Source organism: Phoca vitulina, unplaced genomic scaffold (assembly GCF_004348235.1).
Source record: "Phoca vitulina isolate PV1807 unplaced genomic scaffold, GSC_HSeal_1.0 scaffold13, whole genome shotgun sequence".
NCBI classification, from domain to species: domain Eukaryota; kingdom Metazoa; phylum Chordata; class Mammalia; order Carnivora; family Phocidae; genus Phoca; species Phoca vitulina.
In genome coordinates this window covers 5,534,595-5,554,972 of record NW_022589716.1, presented here as the reverse complement: position 1 = coordinate 5,554,972, position 20,378 = coordinate 5,534,595, and the positions used below count along the sequence as shown (strand labels likewise).

The 20,378-nt window shown below is 60.6% G+C and overlaps 1 protein-coding gene across 1 annotated transcript; it reads left to right on the top strand.

Moving 5' to 3' along the window:
• The first annotated feature begins 15,172 nt into the window (after window positions 1-15,172).
• On the top strand, window positions 15,173-19,997 carry MYL3 (myosin light chain 3). The gene is made up of 6 exons (XM_032412180.1): window positions 15,173-15,357; window positions 17,655-17,682; window positions 17,811-17,960; window positions 18,497-18,670; window positions 19,769-19,846; window positions 19,954-19,997. Exons 1-6 carry the CDS (start codon window positions 15,220-15,222, stop codon window positions 19,980-19,982), a joined length of 597 nt encoding a protein of 198 aa, XP_032268071.1. The 5' UTR covers window positions 15,173-15,219; the 3' UTR covers window positions 19,983-19,997.
• Window positions 19,998-20,378: the final 381 nt, after the last annotated feature.

Sequence of the window (20,378 nt, the reverse complement as noted above, 5' to 3'; positions counted from 1 at the left end):
TAATGTGACCGTTGGGACCCTTGGAGATATTATCTGGGCTAAGTGGCAGTCCCTGCTCACCCACTTACCGGTTGTGTATCCTGGGCAGGACGACTTCCTGCTGTCTGGGCCTCAGTTTCCTCATCTGTAAAACGGGGACTTGACCAGCTGATTCAAAGGGCACTTTTAACTTTACTGTTTTAGTGCTGCAGAGGGTGAGTGTCCAGACCCATGGGCTCTGTGGGCTCCCCAGACTCAGCCTGTGGAAATTGAGCTCCTCACAGCCCCCCAGCCAGCCCCCCCCCCCCCCACCATCTCAGGGATGGCCCCTACCGTCCACGTGAATGGATCTGCAAGCCTAATTCCTAAGGTCACTGCCAGCTCTAGCCAGCTTTCCTGGCAGCCCACCCTTCTCCAGGTCCAAACCCACCCATCTACGGTACTGGATGCACAGCCGTCGTCTTCCTTGTGAGTCTGTGGCCACGCCCTCCTCCGTGCCCCACTACTTTCAAGTTTCTTGTCCTGATGATTAAGGACTATGTTGTTTGAGGCAGTTTCCTCCAGAGGTGACTCTCTCCAACAGGTACTGTCCACTAGACTCCTGGTCTGCTCCCCATGTTCCCGCCCCTGCCCTTGCCTTTGGAGTTTACTCTGCTGGGATCATGCTTCTGTGCCTGGTGTAAAGAACATCCCTCCCTCCTTGTGACCCCATCTCTTCCACTACTGGGGGGGAGGGCTGTGATCTGGGGGCTACCCCCTATGGTGTGTGGGTTACTTCGGAACAGGGACAGAGGCTCAGGTGCCCAGAGTGGGTACCTAAAGAACATCTGTGGTTCTTCAGTGTTATATTTTGATGGTCTCAGTTTTATGTCTCTGTTTCTAAGCCATTCTACTCTGTTTTATGGTTTTATGACTGATCACCCCTGCCCTATGGTGATAGGAAAAGAACATTCATGGAGGGATTGGGACAACTGGGGTAAAACTGGGGACTGATGTAGGGAGTCCTCAGATCTGATACCAGAAAGCTTGAGATTGGGAAACAAACAATATTTGTACTGGGGAGGACCAGAGTGGGCTGTGGGTAGGGCTGCAGAGAGGGGTCCGATGGGCTGTGGGCCCCTTAAGGGTGTTCCTCTCTCCATAAGGCCTGTGCCTCACCCCAGAGGCCCCTGTTGGATATTCCACCACTGTTGGGTGAGGCTGATCCCCTAAGGCACCTTCCGGCCTCTGGTTAAAGTGCCACCATGGGGGTTGGGTGTCACACATTAACCGATAGCACCCCAGTGCCTGGCCAAGCCAGCCTGCCCTCTTTGTCAGGCAAGCCCCAGGGCCCCAGGGGTCACTTTCTGGTCAGTTTCAGGTCAGTTTCAGTGGCGTTTGAAAAGGCCTGGTTGGGGGGGGACTCCCTTCTCTGATGGGGACCTAGGAGGAAGAGCCAAGGAGATCACTGGAGCTCAGAGCTGGAGCAGGGTCTGGACTCTAGCCCAGTGGCCCTAAACTGGACTCTGCTGCTCTGAGTAGGGCTCCAGCCAAGCCATACAGCCCCTAGGGCCAGGGTGGGCACCAGACTCAAAAAACGAAAGACAGATGCTCAGCTCTCAGCTCTGCAGCCTGGCCCCAATCCCTCAGAAAACCCCTCATCCCATTCTGGGGGCTCTCTGGGAAAATTGGCCTGCAAACCCTCAACAGTTCATCCCCCAACCTTAGCCCCAAAGTCAGCTTGAATCCCCATCTCAACCCTAATCCCAGAGAGAGCTTTCCCCCCCAACATGTGGAGTCTTTATCCCAGTCTGACCTCCAACCCCTAGCTGAACCCTGACCCCAGGCTGAGCCTCCACCAAGCCTCAATCCCAGATCTTTCTCTGGTTCCAGGCCCCTCTGGAAGCTTTTCAAGGCAAGGGGCTGGTAGGGGAGGGGATGGCCAGGCCATAAGTGAACCGAGGTGCCACTTTTACAGCCATTTCGGCTGCTCATAAACACCCCCCACCCGGATGAGTCACTGGAGGCTCCCACAGCAGCTGGTTGGGCAGCCCCCTCCCCTTGCAGCAGGAAGCCTGGTTTTCTCACCTCTCAGGAAGGCAAAGGGAGGCAAGCTGGGGGCACAGGGGGCCGGGGGGCTCTGTCTGAGGCAGGGAGCACTCCGGGGGCGCCTGGAGGTGTGGGCTTCCGGTCACAGACCCCCTGCTGCAGTAATGCTAGAGCCACAGACATCTCCACACAGCCATGCCTTGTCTGCCCCACAGCACGACACACACACACACACACACACACACACACACACACACACACACACACAATGGGGTACCACGGCCTTGCCCCTCCCAGCTGCACTCACGTCCCAGGGTTGCCTTGGACCCCACTCACCTGGAGCCCACAAGGTCTTCCAAGTAGGGTCTGGACACTCAGAGCAGACTCAGGTTGACCACGGAGAGGCCATGGATCCTCCTAGCAGCTTCTGTGGCTCGGGCCTAAGCAGGGATGTTGCTGCTAGGGACAGGAAAAGGCTTGAGTGAGAGCTTTCACTTGAAAAGAAAAATTAATTATTTTTTACCAAGCCCCACACCAGCCCAGGACTTTGTTCCAGACCCCTGGTGGGGGAGCAGAGGCAGGTCCAAGGGTACCAGTGTTTGGTGCCCTGAGTGGGGCCCTCCCCCACCGCCATGGGTGTGCCTGCCAGGCGCCCAGGCCAGCTTGGCCCCTCCGGTGTGGGTGTCCCTCAGTGGTCCTCTCCTGGCCCTGCCAAGCCTGTCTTCAGCTAACTCTCCTTCTATCTGTTCCTGTGTCCCTGTCTGCCCCTCCTGGCCTTTTCCACATCTCAGAAATTTCACGCCTCCATGAGGTATGAACACAGCCCCTGTGAGTGATTTCATTCAAGTTTGGGGCACCTGAAGAAATCAAGTGGAGGCTGAAGGTAGTTCATACCCAGGTCACCAGCAGAACTGAGACCTGAGAAGCCCTCGACTCTCAGTCCCAGGGACTGAGCGTTCCCCGGACAGGGGACACGTGGGGACGCTCATTCCACCCAGTCTTTGTCCTAACCCTGCAGCCCCATAACCACTCCGTATCTGACTCCTTGCCCACTGGAATGTGGGCTCTTGGCATGAAACCAGCCAGTGACAGCCAGGCTCAGGGTCTGCTTATGCAGTTACAGGTCCCAGAGGCAGAGAGTTGTGGACAGGATGACCTGCCTTCCTCTGTTCTGTGGAATGGGCTGGGTCCAGACCCCGAGAGTGAGGACGCAGACAGATGGAGGGGAAGAGGCCCTGCCAGGTCCCGGCCCCTCACCCCCGCACCTGGAGACCCTGGCTGGAGGCTGCCCTTCTGCCTGAGCCCAGCCTGAGCTGGTTTGGGTCTGGAAGTCCCAGGCTCAGCCTGACGAGGTGTAATGATTCACATGGCAGCCGCCGCTCAGCACATTCCAGCTGGAGCCCCCAGCGCCCGGCACGTGAGGCGGCTGGCCCCAAACCAACCCCCAGCAGCCGGGGCATGTTCCTAGGGCCCCCATCCCCGGGGGCGACCCTTCCCCAGGTCTTCCAGGCTCCTGGGGAGGGTACCATACTTTACAGTTTCCAAGGTACTTTCTAGTATGTTCACAGGCTGGAAAGGGAGGCGGAGAGCTTGTCCATCCCTGGCCTCCAGGTGGGGCAGATGACGCTGCTGGCCGGGGGGGCCTGGAGTGAGGCTATGACAAACAAGCATTTATGGGTTCCTGCCCCACTCCCCATGCTGGGCTGCTCCCAGGTGTGCAGCTCCAAGGGGGGGCCCTGGGTGGATAGGCCATTCTGTGACCAGCACCCGTGGGGAAGCAGATTTTAGCTTGACAGGTCAGTGGGCAACAGTGTCCAAGGGGAAGAAGCTTCTCTGCCCTCTGTCAAGCTTGTTACTCCCTGACCCTCCACTGGTGCAACGTCTCCCTCTTCTGAGCCCCCACACGCTCCCTTGCTCTTCCCGCTGTTCCTACCCTCACTGGCCAGGGAAGTGGGAGGCTGGGGCTTGTTCTGCCCTGATCTGTGGGGTCCCCTTCCTGCTCATGACCATGGTTTCCTGATCTGTCATTAACAGATGGGCAGTTCAAGGTTTGAAGGGCTCCGTCAACGGCCCAGGCACTCGGGGCTTGGATGCAGCCGTGTGAATCTGAAAACCTGAAGTCCTCTCCCCCCCCACTCCCCCCGAGGGCCCCTGATGGAGGCCCGGCTGTGTTCCTGCAGTGAGCCCCAGCCCAGGGCTCTGAGGGGCTAGTCTGGCCCTCAGCTCCGGGGACAGGAAGTTGTATTTTGGTCCTGGGTCCTGGGGAAGGAGGCAGAGGGAGAATGGCAGCTCAGACCCAGTCGTGTTTACTCGGGCCCGGCCCCCTCTGAGCTCAACAGGCCTATTCATTGGGAGCCCCATAAACCCTTCGGGGCTCCCTGAGGTTCAGAGCGCCTGGACGCCAGGTCTGGCTGCCGCCCCCAGACCTGCTGGGATGGGGGTGGGGTGGGGATGGTCTTAGATGTGCCTCAGTTTCCTGACCTCTCCGTTGTCGGAGTAATGGTTGTTGCCCATGAACATTGAAGAGTAGTTGAGAAAATCGAGGGCGCTTCATGGCTGTGTCCCGTCACACCAGGCTTCTGAGAGCAGGTCCTCAAATCCCATGGCCTTCAAGGCAAGCCTGACACCCCACACCTGGCCTTGGGGTGGGCATGGGTGTGCTCGTCCTCTCCAGCACCCAGCATCCAGCTGTCTTCAGGCTTCCAACTCTGCTTAACCAGAGAGGGTCACGTATCAGGAAGGGAGGCAGCCGTGGTGTGTGTTCAGTGGGAAGAACCACGGCGTGGGCGTCTGAAGCCTACCCAGCTCCCGCGTGACCTTGGAATGGTCCCTTCTTCACTCTAGGCTTACCCACCCCCACTCCACCCCATCCCGGCCCGTGTTGGCTGGGGTTAGTGCGGACATGCTCCCAAACTCCTCGGAGCCCTAGGGTTCCCATGCTGGGCAGCTGAGTGGGGAGCTGGTAGTAGGGAGGGGCAGGAGCAAGCCTTCCCAGCCCAGATGCCTCTTGACAGCGTCCCCACATGCCTGGGCAACCTGGCCAACCTCTTGGGACCCTGGCGGGGGGGCGAGAACGGAGTCTCCTTTCCCAGACGCCTTCCGGGTGGGGTGTGACTTCCCGCTGCAGTGGTTGTAAAATCCCCTGAAGTGGTGGGTCCCTGGGGGTGGGGAGTCTGTGCCTCGGAATACCCCCTCCCAGGCGTGTTTGACACGTGTTTCCGCCTCTCCCAGCATGGGCTCCCGCTGCTGCTATTTATAACTTTTAAGAGCTCCTGCCGACTGCAAAGTTTTCTTAAACTCAAAATATCACCGAGGTCCTGGGCACACGTTCCAGAGGCCGGCCGGGCCCTGCGGTTTGAAGGGACAGGGGGGCCAGGAAGGAAGAGGCAGAGGGAAGGGGGTTAGCTTGGACACTGAGTCCTGGCTGGGGGCTGTGGTGGGGAGATCTAGGGTCGGGGACCCCTAGGTCTTGATACTGGGCCCTGCTTGGATTGGAGGGATGCCCTATGTGGGTGGTCCTCGGTCAGGCTGGGCCATTTGAGGACGGCTGGGCCATCTCTCTGGGCCTCAGTTTCCTCTCATGCCTCAGAGAACGCTAGCCACGTGAAGCAATGAGCTGGCAATGACGCTGGGAACATCTCGGGCTGGGACCAGGGCTGTGTCTGTCCAGCTATCCAGCGCCCGGCACGGAGCCTGGCCCAGAGGCGCCGTGGACGTTGGCTGAACTGGCCAGAAAGGGGAAGCACTTGGGGAAGTTTATAAAACTGTGTGTGGGGAGCGATGTCCAGAGAGGGGCAATGGCGTGCCAGAGGTCACCAGGCTCACTCAGACCAAGTACCCAGGTCTTCCCAACACCCAGGTGTTGGCTGTGGAAGAGGCTGAAGGGGCCCGACTGGGGACCTGTAGTCGCCACGTTGGAGGAGGTTCCAGAGATAACAGGAGAGTGGCTATGCATAAATCGGAGACCTCCCCAGAGCTGGAGGGGCCCGGGCAGCTGGTCGGGACCAGGGAGGGCTGCCCGAAGTCATGTAGTTCGCACGTATGCAGCCCCTGCCTGCCCTGGGCCACTGCTCTGTCTCCTCAGGAGCGAGTGAAGCTCAAACCCCAGCCCCGGGGTCAAGCTGGAGGTGACTGGAGCCCAACTCTCAAAGGGGAGACTGAGGCCTGGGAGGCGGGGCGGGGGGCTGCGGGGAGGGTGCACCCCAGTCCTGCAGCACAGGCCAGCCACGCAGCCCCTGTGGGTGCTGTCCTCACAGGGGCGATGGGGGTGGGGAGACTAGCATGTCCTTTCTCTGGACCCCAAGGTCAGGCGCAAGGATCCGGAGGTAGCCGGGGCTCTTGGCAACTGCAATCGATGATTGCTCTCCGCGGTCGCTGACCCCAGACTGCTGCTGCGATTAGAGGACCAGAGGACGGGCTGGGGTGGGAGCGTGTGCGTGGGGGTGGGCTGCAGGAGGGGCCCGCTTATCCGCCCCCCCCCACCGCCAGGCCCAGAACTCCTGAAGGCAGGGCCCCTCTTCAGAGCCGCGGGGCTTGCTGTCTGGCCAGGCTCCCGGGGTCAGAGAAAGCCCCCAGCTCCTCCTTGTTTATCTGCAGCCTTGGATGAGCCCTGTGTTCCCGCAGGATTCCAGCTGATTGTTCCCTTATTGACCCGGCTCTGAGCTCCAAGCTCCAGCAGACAACCCAAGCCTTCTGCACGGCCCTGAGACCGGGACTGGGAGCAAAGGTTGGTGCAAGTGCGGGACGGAGGAGACTCAGGCCCAAGCATGCCTCTATGCGGGGCGGAGGGGGGAGACTGTATGCCTTCCGAGCTGACCCAAGACCCCACTCCCTTGTGCAAGTGTGTACCCTGAGGTCTCTGGAGGGCAAGAGGCTCCAGGAGTCAGTGATGAGATGGGGGACAGATAACTAACCCCAGGACCAGCACCTCATGATCTGCTATCGATGGGGCATGATGCTTTGAGGTCCCCTAACATTCCAACCATCTCTCTAAAGTAGCTTCTCCATTAGCCCTGGCTCCAAAACCTCAGGAAGTGTCCTGCAGCAGAGGGGCTCCGGTCTAGCTGCTGCAGAGAGCTGGGGACCTGGCATTGCCCCTCTCCATGTGCTCTGGCCCCTGCACTTGGGCATCCCGGGGCTGGTTTGAGGGGTCACTCCACAGTCTTGGGCATCTGCGAGTCTCTGAATCTGCCGTGTTCTCCACTTCCCCCCCAACCAGCCCTCAAGGCCACCCTGATGGTGACTTGCCTGTCCCTCAGCCACCCCTCTTTCCCTTTGCCCCCACCCCTGCCTGCTCTGGGGTCCCGGATCTGGGAAAGGAATGGGTCGGGAGACTTCCAGAGAGTCCTTTCCCACGAGAGTCGAGCTCTGACCCCTGTGCTTATCTGGCCAGAGCGTGCCAAGAATAACACAGATGCTAAGGCTTGCGAGCCCCAAACCTGGGGACGCTGACCTCCCCAGGCCCAGCTGCTGTGCTCTGGCCTCTATTTTCCCTCTGTGAACAGGGTCGGGGGTAGCGGATAGCTCTCAAGGGGGCCGGGGAGGAGGCAGTGAAAAGGTCCCAAACACCTGGACACATACATTCACACTCATACTTACGTGTACTCACATAAGCTCCCGGACCTCCACGGACGGGCCTGCTACGGTTCCCTGATTTCTCTGGTCTCTCCTCCTTCCCAGTGCTCCTAATTCCTACCCCGAACTCTTTCTGTACCAGTGAGCTTGGAAGTGTGATGTGCTAGGTGTGTGTGCATGCAAAGGCACGTGAATGTGTGTACATACTCGTGCAAAGGGCATGTGTGCACAAGTGTGTGGATGTGTGTGCACAGGCATGCATACGTGTGTATAAACATCTGTGCAAAGGCATCTATATTGCATGAGGATTTATGTTTAAAGGTGTGTGCATGGGCGTGTGGTTGCTCTTGGTGCAAGCACCCGTAGGCAAAGCCTGTGTGTGCGCGCACACACACACACACACACGTCAGTGTGATTCCTGTTGGCCCCGGTGTTGGTGAAAAGAGACCAGGTGGTGAGGGGAGTGTCCAGGGCCCAATGAGTGTCTCCGGACAGACACATAACAGGAGCAGGTTAGCCTGACTCTGGTATTTCTGAGCGTGTGTGTGTGTGTGTGTGTGCGCATGCGTGCTGTTTTAGACAGGGTAGGCGGGCAGATATATAAATATCCACACAGACAGGTACTGGAATTGACCCTAACTATTCCTGGCTGGGGGCTTGGGCCATTTTTAATGCAGTTCCACACCCTGGGCCACAGAGGGTGTTTGTGTGGCCACTGGAGGCAAGGACACAGCTGGTGCTGGGTGGAGTGGGGTGGGGACAGCCCTGGGTCTCATGGGGCCACCACAGCAAGGGGACAGGGAGGGAGGCCCTCCTGGGCACTATGGCCTCTTCTGCCATCACCACCATCACCCCCTTGTCACCCTCCTGCCCTCACCTCCACCACTGCCATCCCTGTCCCCTGCCCTGTCCGCATTCCAGCCACTGTCCCCTCTGCGGTGGCTGCCCAGGCCCACCCTCTCTTCCTGCCTCCCGGTCTGGTGCACTTTGGGCTGCTGGAGGGCACGGCTGAATCTGCCTTCTCCTTGGCTCAGAGCTGAGGGTCGCGCGTGCACGCACCTTGTCTGGGGCTCTGGGAGGCGGCATCCTGCCCTGGGGGCTCATTTTGTCTCGGGCTGGCCTCACGACTCTCCCTCCCTGGTCTCTGAATCTGTCCCCATCTCTGTCTCAGTGTCTCATCTCTGCTCGGTCAGGGTCCCGTCTCCAGTTTCCCCATGCGGGCCCGGGCAGGGGGGGCCCGTCCCTCCTCCAGCCAGTGGGGACTGTTTGCCTGAGACAGTTGGTCCATCCAGTCAAACAACCACCCAATTCAGACTCCTCGTCTGACTGACGGGTTTTTTTTTTTCCCCTGCTAAATTTACTCTCATTTTTGACTGAATTGGCCATTCAACAGAGGTTGTGTCCACATGCCCCCACCCCGCCCCGTTCCAGCAGATGAAGAGTCTCACAGATGGCCGCACAAACACCCAGGAGCCCCCGGACATGCTCACACACACATGTGCTCACAGCCTCGTGGGGCACACGTGAGTACGCGGGGCAGCACACATCTCCACACACGTTCACACCTCCTGCCGTGGTGACAGGGTCCGTGCACCCTCAGACCTATTCTGAGGAAGCCTCGGGGAAATGGGCCCGGGCCAGAGCCCCTGCCCTGCCGCCCGGGCCTGCCACGACCCCTCTCCTCCGAGGCCAGCTCGGCCCCAGCCGCCTTCCTCCACCCTCGGCCGGTCTCGGTGGGGCTTCTGGTCATCCCGGGCTGCCGCTGAGCCCCTGCAAGCCTCAGTAGCAGCTCCCAGACCCTGATCCTAAAAGGGGACTCTTTTTTTTTCTTCCAAGGACAATAAATATTTGCTCTTTGGGAAACTGCTGGTGGGAGTGGACAGGGTTTGGCCCAGTGGCGGGAATGTCCGGGGTAGTTCAGGGAGGCTGCGGGCCATGCTGGGGTGGGCTGGGCGGCCCCTTGCCCCGTTCCCTCGGACCCCTTCCTCAGGCCCTGTTTTCTCCATTCTTTGGCTCAGCACACTGGCACCCCTCTTTCTGTCCCTCCCATCCAAGACCCCTCGACGCCCAAACTCACCCATCGAAAGCCTTTCTGCTCCCGTCACCCTCATCAGCCCCCACCCCTTTCCCACACACTCAGGATGCCTGGCCCCAACTTACAGTCTGACTCTGTGGACTAAATAAGGGGTTCAGTATTCCCAGACACGTTCTCAGTCTACCTCCTTAGACCCTGCCGCGGAGGACAGGGCCGATGCCCGCAAGGCCGGGCCCCTGAGAGCAGAGCGTCCCCCTCAGACGGGGCCCCTGAAGTCAGGGCTACGCCCTCCTTCTGTAGAGGACCAAGCCTGGCCAACAGTGTCCCCCATCCTGTCCTCCCATGAGGCACTGGTCCCTGGAGGCTCCTGCCTGCCCACCCCTCCCTCATGCTCAATTGGGCTCCCAAATATAGCGGCCGTGGCCGCAGCCGGCCAGGACACCACAGCCCCAAGCGTCAGTCCTGGGCAGGGATCAGAGGGGCAGGAGCTGATTATAGGTCCCTGGGCCAAACCCAGGGCTTGCCTGCCAGCCCGCTGGGTCCTGCCACCCCCACCCCAGAACCACAAGGTTGGAGCATCTGGTCCCCGTCAGCACAGTGGGCAGAGGGAGGGGCCTAGGGTTGTATTTGGCCTGCGGAGGACAGAGTTGTCTGTGTGTGGTGTGGGGGTGCCGAGGATGGGCCGGGGCTCCGGGGCAGTGACTGTCGCCTCGCCGCACCCGTGGCCATTGTACAGATGGGGAAACGGAGGCCAGAGGAGCCAGGACCAGCCTGGATCCCAAGAGCATAAGGAGTCTCCTGCCTCCCCCTTGGCCGCTCCTTCCCATCTTTCAAGGCCTGGGGCTGTGCTCCGGGAAGCAGGCCACATCCTGCTGGTGGCACAGCAGCTCTGCTGGGAAGTCCTCCTTGGAGTCAGACTTTCACCCAAGGATCCGGGACCGTGGGATGGTGCAGAAATTCCTCTCCTCCTGGTCCTCGTGGCTGCCTCGTGCCACCTCTGGCCAGAGTGGTTGGGCAGCTCCTGCCCCACTTGGGGCCTCAATGCCCGCATCTGTGCCGCTGGGCGGGGGCTGGGGGCCCTGCACGGGGTCTGTGCTTCTGGGCACCCACCGTGTGGCGGTGGGTTCACATGTGTGTGGATATACATGCGTGCCCTGGTGGGTGAGCTGCCGCCCACGGGCCTGCCCGCGCCTGGACGGGGTCCCCAGGACCTGCTGCACAGCAACACTTGACCTACTTCTAAGGCTCTGGGTCTGGCGCAGGCCGCGTTCTCGACTCCTCCGGGAAGTGTGGGCCTGCATCCCAGCCCTGAGGCCTCGGGCCAGGAGGGGCGGTCTGGGGCGGGCCAGGGCAGCCTGTGGGGCCTGCGGCCAGGGGGACTAGAGCCCGACCCTCCTTCCCTGCCCCTGGCTCCTGGGCCCAAAGAATGGCCAGGCCTTAGCCATCCCTCCCTCCCGTCACCCTCCACCACCCCCTCCACGTGGCCACCATATTTTGAGCTCCCCAAATTGGCTCTGACAGGATGAGGGACATTCCTCATGCCCCTCAGAGGAACACTACCAGGAAGGTCTGCCAAGCACTCACCCCCGCCTTTTGCCAAGATTTTACCCTCCCCCCTTCCCCATCCTTGTCTACATAGAGCCACAGGCAGTGCCATTCTGGAAGGCCAGCAGCCCCTGTCCTGGGTCCTGGGTCCTGGGTCCTGGGTCCTGGGTCTTGGGTCCTGGGTCCTGGGTCTTGAGTCCTGGATCCAGACTCTGGGTTTAGGGTCCTGGTCCTCCACCTAGGCTCTTGGGTCTGGAGTCTGGATTTAAGTTCTGGGTTTGGCATCCTGGGTTTGAAAGTCTGGGTCCCCGGAGTGCGGTCAGGTTCCAGGTTCTAAGCTGGGGGTTCGGATCCTGAGACCTGAGTCTGGAGTCTGGGTTTGGAGTTCCAGGTTCCAGGTCTGGAGTCTGGGTTCTGGGCTGGGATCCTGGGTTCTGGGGTTTGGGTTTGGATCCAAAGGCTGGTTTCTATCCCTTTTACGCCCCCTGCTGGCTGCTCCTCATGGTCAAGTCGCTGCTGAGACCATGGAGTCACCCGGCCTTTTCAGGCTACTGAGAAGACCCTCAGCCAGGGGGTGGGAGTGGCAGGCAGAGCAGGCCTGGGTTGAGGTGGCAGCAGCTGTTGGCTGCCCTGCTGTCCCAGGGTGCCCCTTGCAATGACCCAGACTCTAGCCGGTCTGCCAGCAACCCCCCCCCCCCCGATCTCTCCTGACCCCATGCCATGGATAGCGTTTGGCAATGGGTCCCAGTCCCCCTGTGAGAAATGGGTAAATTGAGATGTTTGGGACATTTGCTCATCCCACACTGATTGAGTGCCTACTGTGAGCTGGGCTCTGGTGGAGACTCTGGGCATATATAGATGCGGAACAGCAAAGACTCCTCCATGCCGGCTGACACTCATGGGAAGGAGGGCATCCACAGGAGAAACAAGATAACAAAGAAACAGGTTCGTTTCAGGGTGCACAGCGATGGAGAGTCAGGGTGAGAGAAAAGGCAGAGGGAACAGGTCCAGGGTCGTCTGAAGAGGCTTCTCAGAGGTGACATATCCCCGAGACCAGGGGGTGACCAGGAGCAAGCCATGGCCAGGGTCCCAGCCAAGAGTATGAGGGGAGGAAACAGCCTATGCAAAGGTATCAGGGCTGGAAATAACCTAGAAGGAGGTCAGTGGGGCCAAGTGTCTTCTGCCTCTATCCATGGGCCCCTCAGAAGTCAGGGCCCACATCTTTCTCAGTATTCTCCTTGGCTGGGGAGATGGGGGGGCGCTCTGGAATGTGGGACTTGCGAGTCTGCGTCAGACTGGGTCACCACTCAGACGTTGGAGTTGGAGGAACCAAAGGGGTAGTAGTATCCCGACCCCTACCCCTCTCCCCAGGCTCTCCAGACCCCTCAGGCCCTGCCTGGATCTTGCCTGCTGGCTGTCATTCCTGAGGGGCACAGAGCTCAGGCTGGGACCTGGGGGAGAGAGGAGAGCCAAGCCTTAGTGTGGCCCACCCTTACCGCCCACTGACCGCCCCTCCCTCTTATAACACCCCGCCCCCTGCTCAGCCCCTGCCTTGCCTCTGGCCTCAACAGCCTAGCCTGCTGGCTGTAGATGGGGCTGACCTCGGCAGAGCCCCTGCTGGGGGCTGGGCGTTAGTTCTAGCTTAAGAGTGCTCCCAGGAGCCCCAACCCCAGCCTCTCCATCTGAGCTCTGGGGTGGGAGTGGAGGATGGCTCTGTGCACCGTGTCCCCACTGCAGGACCGCATCTGCCCTGTGCATGAGGGAAGGGGACCGAGACCCCCTCCCCGCCCCCCAGCCATGCTCCCTCAAGCAGAGGAGGTGGTGCTGTGTGATTCTGACTGGCTGCGTGAGCCTGCCCACCCCATAGCACAGACCTGGCGGCTGAGGCTCAGGAGCCCCACGTCACTCACCTGCCCCGGTTCAGGCTGGTGTTGGGTGGTTTCTGAGGCATGGCAGTTATGTGTGGATGAAAGAAATGAGATCAGAAGTCTGGGTGACCCTGAGTATGTCCTCTACCCTGGGCCTGGGTTTCACCTATGACGAATGAAAGGGGATTGGGTAATGCCTTGGCTGGGCCTGTGGGTGGCCGGAGTCCCCATGAGGGCCAGGGGGCCTGGGCAATGGGGCTGCCCAGAGGCCTCTCTCTGTGTGTCCCCCTCTGGCTGTGTTCTCTTGTGGTATTTCTGGCTCGTCTCTGTGGACCCTCCCCCCACCCCTTTTTTTCTCAATACTCTTGCCAAACATCTGGAAGGAAAGTGAAAAACTTGCCTCCCCCCAGCACCGGATGTTGTCAGATTTCCAGATGTGGGGTGTTCTGCCCTCCAGATGAGGGGAGGAATGTCCTGTGTTTCAGCTAGGAGGGGGCCGGACCCCATCCCTCGACTGCTGTCCCCCTCTCCATGAGGAGGAGTGATACGATCAGAGAGACCTGGGCTCAGCAGGAAGACAGTGCGGGGACTCCAGGTAGAGTCCCCCTCCCCCCATAAATCCTGCCTCAGGCTCTGGCCCCAGCCCCTCTCCACACCCAGGAATTCCTCCCAGGGCCTGGAGAGGGGGGGCATTGCCTCTGAAGTTTCTATCAAAGGCTCCAGGCACTTAAAAATAACAAGGAGCACCTCCTTCCCACCCCCGGCACAGACGCCCAGGAGAGGAAGGGAGCCCAATGTGCTTGCAAGATGTCCTTACTCTCAGAAGTAAGGACGTTTGCCCAGAGGGGCCTCATGCCACCTCAGCCTTCCCACCTCCCTGACTTTCCCAAATGGTGGCCTGGCCAGGCTGCCCTTGGTCACTGCCATCTGCTGAGGGCTGGGCAATGGGGTGGGCACCAGGGGGCAAACCTCGCTCAGCTCTCTGAGGTCCCTCAGAGACGCAGACCCTCCCCCAGCCCCCCCCCCCCGAAAAGGACCAGCAGGGGCAAGCGTGGGTCCGTGGGACACAGACAAGAAGCTTCCAGGGAGAGGGGGTTGCGGGGCCTGGAATGCGCCAAGCAGAGGAGGGGCAAGGGCGCCCTGCAAACGGGGCAGGGGGTACGGGGGTCTGGCGAGGGCCGGCCCCGAGCTGTGTGGGTAAAGTGGGCCACAGGCTGGTGCAGGGAAGAGAGGAGATAGGAAGTGGGGTGAAATGGAGGAGCTAGGGGCAGGGCCAGCCGGTGCAGGTGAAGGGGGCTGTGGGGGCCGCTAGGCTGCCCGCCTGGGCTGGGTGGCTGTGCCCTCGGGGGAGTGGGACCCATTCCATTGCCCCTGGCGGTGTTTCTGGGGCCCCTCAGGCTGGGGCTGCAGCTGCCTGCGAGCCGTGACCAGACCCTCACACACAGATACATATAAACACCCAGCCGCAGACACACGGAAACGGCACTCACAGACACACGCACGGAGACACACACAGACACGTGCGTATAAACACTCAGCCGCAGACCCGCCGAGCCGACACACAGACAGGCACGGGCCGTCGCCCCCAGACACACAGATGAAGCACACAAGGACCCCCCCAGATGTGAAGACACCTAGACAATACGCTGATACACACAGATGCTCCCGCCGTAGATAAACAGACACACGCAGAGTCCCCCTCCCCTGCCGTGGACCCAGACACGTGGGAATTCGATGCACAGCCGGGAAGTTTAACTCAGGAGGTGCCCTTGGGTAGTCACAGTCCTGGCGCACCCCAGCACACGCTTGGTCCAGCCTCTGGTCCTGTTCAATTTAGCACCTGCTGAGGGTTGCCGAGCCTATGCGTGCGTGTGCATTGGAGGGTGAGTGTGCGTTGAGCAGTGGCCTCAGTCCTCTGCTCCCCCTCCCCCTCCCCAACAGGTGATTGGGAGGAATGAGAGCCCTCCCTCTCCCCCCCCATTCCTGAGCCTGAACAATGCCCTCCCCGGGCCCCAAAATAGCCCCTGAGCTTAGCCAATGTCCTTTTATGGCCCTGTCCCTATTGTGCACTGCGGGGGTGGGGCTGGGGTCAGGAGGTGTCCGGACAGGATAAAGGCCAGGCCCCGGAGCCTCACCTACCCTGCTCTCTGCTTCCCTCTGTCCCTGTCCCTCTCCGTGCTTACAGCTTCCATGGCCCCCAAAAAGCCAGACCCCAAGAAGGACGACAAGGCAGCCTCCAAGGCAGCTCCCGCTCCCGCTCCGGCGCCTGCACCTCCGCCCGCGCCCGAGCCCCCCAAGGAACCTGAGTTTGATGCCTCCAAAATCAAGGTGGGTGTGGGGGCTGGGCTTCAGCAGGAAAGACAGGGCAGGTAAGTGGATCCTGGAGTGGACCTACCCAGAAAGCGAGGGCTGGGCTGAGGTTGGAAGCGTCTGTGCAGAGGTCAGACAAGCCCCCGGGAGGGGGGGGCTTCAGGCATCAGGAGGGCTGCAGCAGGAGGGCTGGTGGTCAGACATCAGGCAGGACTCCCCCAGGGCTACTGAAGGGAAAGTCTTTGGGTGGTTTTGGAAACTGTCCCTTGCCCTTCTGCCTGGACCTCACATTCTTGGGGAATCCTGGAGCCGCCCGGACCCCAACCCCTGCAGCCAGATAGAGATCTTCCTTGTTCCGCTGTGGGGTGTCACGTCCATGCCAAGCCCCCCGGGGTGGCCAGGGTGGGGGGCATGGGGAAGTGAGGCCCCTGCCCAGGCTAGGTCACACTCACCCCCTACCAGGGCAGCCGAGCCCCAGAGCTGGTTGGGCCCTCAGCTTTTAGGTAGGGAAACTGAGGCACAGGCTGAGTAGTTCACTCAGGAAATTGGTCTTGGGGCTGTGACCATTGGACCCAGAGCCCGTCCCCACTTAGGAAGTCTTTCTCCGAGCCTAAACTTGGAGGAAGAGCCATGACTCCCGTGACATTTGCAGAGTGGCACGCACCGTGTGTCCTGCCTGCTCCCTGTTCTTGGCTGGCCACCAGTCACTGCTGTCCTGGCTGCGGGCTGAGGGGCCCTGTGGAGCCCTCCCAGCTCCTCACGGCTCCTGCCTGTCCAGCCAGACCTGCAGCCCGACTGCACAGAACTATCTTTGTGATCCCTTCCTGGGGGGGGCCTACCTTGTCCCTCAAGACATGAGTTCCAATCCCAGATTTGCTCCATCCTGTTCCCTGCTCTGGGTCGTGGCTTCCTCAGATGTGACATGGGACAAGAAGCCCTCCTTGCAGGTTCCTGGGAACTGTTCAGGGAAAGTGGTCCCTGGAGTTGGCTCTCTGAGCCCCCAACCACCCCCAGGGTCTAAGCTTGTGTCCCCCAGGCCCCCTGGCGGCCTGGTTCAGTCTCACTGGCTGACAGACTCCCCTGTGAGGGGAGGGCACAGTGAAGCCCGTCATGTGTCCCCCTGGCTCTCCCCGTCGGGCTGGCCAGTGAAAGGCAGGAGGCTTTGCCAGGAGGCTCAGGAGTCTAATCTCAGCAGGCTTCCTGGTGGTGAGAGAGCTCTCAGGGGCCAGGAGCAACAACTTGTTCTTCCAACATGGGGTTGAGTCCCAGAGCCAAAAGGGACGAGCATGGCAAGGTGGCCGGGCAGGATATCCCTCTGCACCGAGGTGTGCCCTGGAGGTTGGTGGGGCTCCCAGGGAGTGGCAGTGGGAGACGTGCCAGGCATGCCCTCTCTCCCAAGCTCCTTTCCGTCCTGCGACCTTGACCTTGGGGCGAGTGACTGCAGTGATAAAAATAGACCTGGTATCCGGTGAGGAGGGGGAAACCGGGTCCCGGGAGGCCTCCTGACCTCAGGTGGCTCTCTGATGTGGCCTCAGTGAACACTCACCACCACCACCGTGTCCCCAGGCTGTGCTGGTGTGGGGGCTGCCCGGGGCTTGTGGGTGGGGTGTGTAAGACCCAGGTGTAGGCAGGGCCATGTGAGTGACAGCGCCCAGCCTTGAGGTCTCTGTGAGGGGCAAGCATGTGTAAACACTTGCAGACACACATGTGTGTGAACACCCACAGGTACATCTTACACACGTACACACACAGGCGCGCGTGCGTGCACACGCACACACTCCTATGGATATGCTCTCATGCTGACAGAAACCCACGCTCACTCATGTGGACAGCCTTGCCCACCGAGCCCCAGGCCCGCTGGGGGGTGGCAAAGCCAGCCTGGTCAGATCTGCTGGCTTCAGACACATCCATCCAGGACCAAGGGCATCAGGTGGGCTACCCTGGGCTGGGGACTCAGGGCACCAGGCCAGCCTTCTCGCCCTTCCCCAGATGTGGCCCACCAGCCATCAGGGTCTGGGCACACGCGGACCCAAGGCCCTCAGCTCGCACAGGCCGGGAGGGGTGAGGAGGCAGGAAGGTGCCAAGGTAGATGGCAGGAGGTCATGGGGGCAGAAGCTGGGATGCTGGCAGGGGGAGATTGCCAGCCTCCTGGCAAAGCCTCCTGGCTTTCACTGGCCAGCCCGATGGGGAGAGCCAGGGGGACACATGGGGCAGCCAAGAGGTTGAGGCCTGGGCTGTGCCCATGGAGCGTGCAGGTGGAGATCTGGCCCCACCCTCTGAGCCGGGCACTCAGAATCTTTGCGCTCTCCTTTCAGATCGAGTTTACACCGGAGCAGATTGAAGGTAAGTGAGGATCTTGAGCCCAGGGGCTGCAGGGTTGGACCCGGGGCCCCCAGTCTGAGAGTCTGGCCAGTGTGGGGTGAGTGGGGCAGACTCTGGGAGTGTCCACAGTTCACACCCTTTCCCGGCAGAGTTCAAGGAAGCCTTCATGCTGTTTGACCGCACGCCCAAGTGTGAGATGAAGATCACGTACGGGCAGTGCGGGGACGTCCTGCGGGCGCTGGGCCAGAACCCTACACAGGCCGAGGTGCTCCGTGTCCTAGGGAGACCAAAGCAGGAAGGTTGGTATGCGTTCGTGCATAAAGACGCAGGTCTCAGGACTTGCTGAGACGGTAACAAGCAGTGAGTTTGCGGAACCATCCCGCCCCATGCTCATTCGCCACCCAGCCTCAGTGGCCACCTCCTGGTCTCCGCTGCGTCTCTCTGGCGTTCAGGGCCAGACTCCCTCGCCACTTCTGCCACAAGAGGGTTGCCAGCTTTGCCCCAGGGAGGCGTGGGACCCAGGCCCCCTCCACAGGTTGCAAAGTCCCAGGGAAGGTCTCTGATTGGCCCCACTGCTCCTGAGCAATCCCCGGTGGTGGTGAGGGTAGGGTCTATAAGAAAACCAGCAGCAAACTGTCCCTGTGAACAGCAAACGATTACGTAAATGATGCATGTCTCGCTTGACTGTAGAGTGCCCTTGATGGGGATGTGGTTTGTAAATGGCCAGCTGGTGTAGTGTGCTTTGGGACTGTGTGAGGGCAGTAGCTCTGTACTCTGCCGCCCCGGGGGGAAAGCTGTGCCCGTCCTGCCCCTCAGAGTGGCCGTACCTCCCCAGAGCTCAACACCAAGATGATGGACTTCGACACCTTCCTGCCCATGCTCCAGCACATCTCCAAGAACAAGGACACGGGCACCTATGAGGACTTTGTGGAGGGGCTGCGGGTCTTCGACAAGGAGGGCAACGGCACGGTCATGGGTGCCGAGCTTCGCCATGTGCTGGCCACGCTAGGTGAGGGCCCCCTTCTCCTCACCCCCACTCCTCCTTTGGGGGGGCATCTTGGGCAAGACCCCTCTGTCACCCCCTGAGCCCGTATCTGATCTGTGAAAAGGACAGAGTGACACGGTCAAGGGGCCTCCATGGCAGGTGACAGAGATGTGGGGAGTTTAGAAGTTTAGGTAGGGACAAAGAAAGTGTGTTGGTGCAGCTCACGGAAACGAAGGGGGATGAGGACAGCTCTGGGGACAGGATTGGGGGGCGGGGGGCAGTGTGGTGCATCCAGCAGGACCGGTTCAGTCCTGGTGTTCATGGTCTCAAGGTCAGATTCCAGGGACAGAGCAACGAAGTGGCCCAGTAGGTAAGGGGCCTGCCTCTTGAGCATCCTGACCCCATCATCTGGCTGACTGACCCCCTTCTCAAAGGAGATTTTCATACAGAAATGTTTATTGAGCACCTACTATATCTGCTCAAAGCAACTTTTCCCTGCACCACACATTAACTGAACTCCTACTGTGTGTCTGGCCCTGGGCTGGTCTCTGGGGTTTTGTGTGTGTGTGGCTGAGGGTAGGAGGTCACCCCCCATTCCAGTGGGGGGACCAGTGCAGCACGCAATACCCAGAGGCAGGAAAGTGGCAGACTTGTCTGGAGAACAGAGTTGTTGTCTCCTTGTCTCCTCCACCATCATCCCCCAAGGCCCTCAGCTCCGCCCCATGGGCCCTTCCTCTAGCCTCACAAGGCTGCCCCGGGGGACTGCTTCCAGGGACATGGCGGGCCTGGCCTCCTCTTGATGGAAGGGGTCCCCAGCAGCCTGCCGAAAAAAGGGGACAGTGTGTGCTGGGGACTTGAACGCCAAGCTGGTACTGTTATGGACAGAGCCCAGGCTCAGAGGGTGCACCAGTCCTGCACCCCAGGTCCCCCCCTTTTTGACTTGTCATTGATTCTCCTGGTCTCAGAAATGGGGGTGATGGCCAAGGCCTTGTGAGCTGGGATGGCTGTGCCAAAGTGAGGTGTGGGAGTATAGGGAGGCATCCCACCGTCCAGAGGGGCTCTGTGCTCCCCCCCCCCGACTTCGTACCCTTCCCGCGGTGCTGACTCAGTCTCCCGGGCCAGGTGAGAGGCTGACAGAAGATGAGGTGGAGAAACTGATGGCGGGGCAGGAAGACTCCAATGGGTGCATCAACTATGAAGGTGCGCTCGCTCGGCAAGCGGGGGGTTGGGGGGGCACTGGGACCCTGGGCTCCTGCCCGTGGCCACCCGCTGCTCAACCCTGCCACTCGCTCTGCCCTACTTTGCAGCCTTTGTGAAGCACATCATGGCCGGCTGAACCTCTCGTCCCAGGTGAGACCTCCACTCCTTTCCAAACCTGCTGCCACCTTTGCAGCCTCCGCCGACCTCAGCTGTTGTCCCCTCACGCCCCAGCTTCCAGATCCCGCATTGCCACCTCCCCATCTCCACTGACTCCAGCTCTCAGCTGACGCCCCACTGTCTCGCCCCATCCCATCCACTGTAACCCGTGCCCACCTTTACTCTCAGGGAGAGCCCATGCTGGGGATGGTTCATCTCCCACTCATGGTGCTGACGCCAGCCACCTGGAGTTGCGGGGAGGAGGGGAGCGCATCGAGACCCCTACAGCAGCCCCCTCCACCGGCCCTGCAGATCTCTGGGTGCCTGTCATCTCCCCCTATGAGCTGTGCATCTCTGTCCTCACCCCTTGGGCCTC

Excerpts from the sequence above, each read along its gene's own strand:
- MYL3 (XM_032412180.1), top strand. The coding sequence starts at position 15,220 with ATGGCCCCCAAAAAGCCAGACCCCAAGAAGGACGACAAGGCAGCCTCC. Across the intron at positions 17,961-18,496 it reads AGGGAGACCAAAGCAGGAAG|AGCTCAACACCAAGATGATG; the intron begins GTTGGTATGCGT and ends GTACCTCCCCAG. Across the intron at positions 18,671-19,768 it reads CCATGTGCTGGCCACGCTAG|GTGAGAGGCTGACAGAAGAT; the intron begins GTGAGGGCCCCC and ends CTCCCGGGCCAG.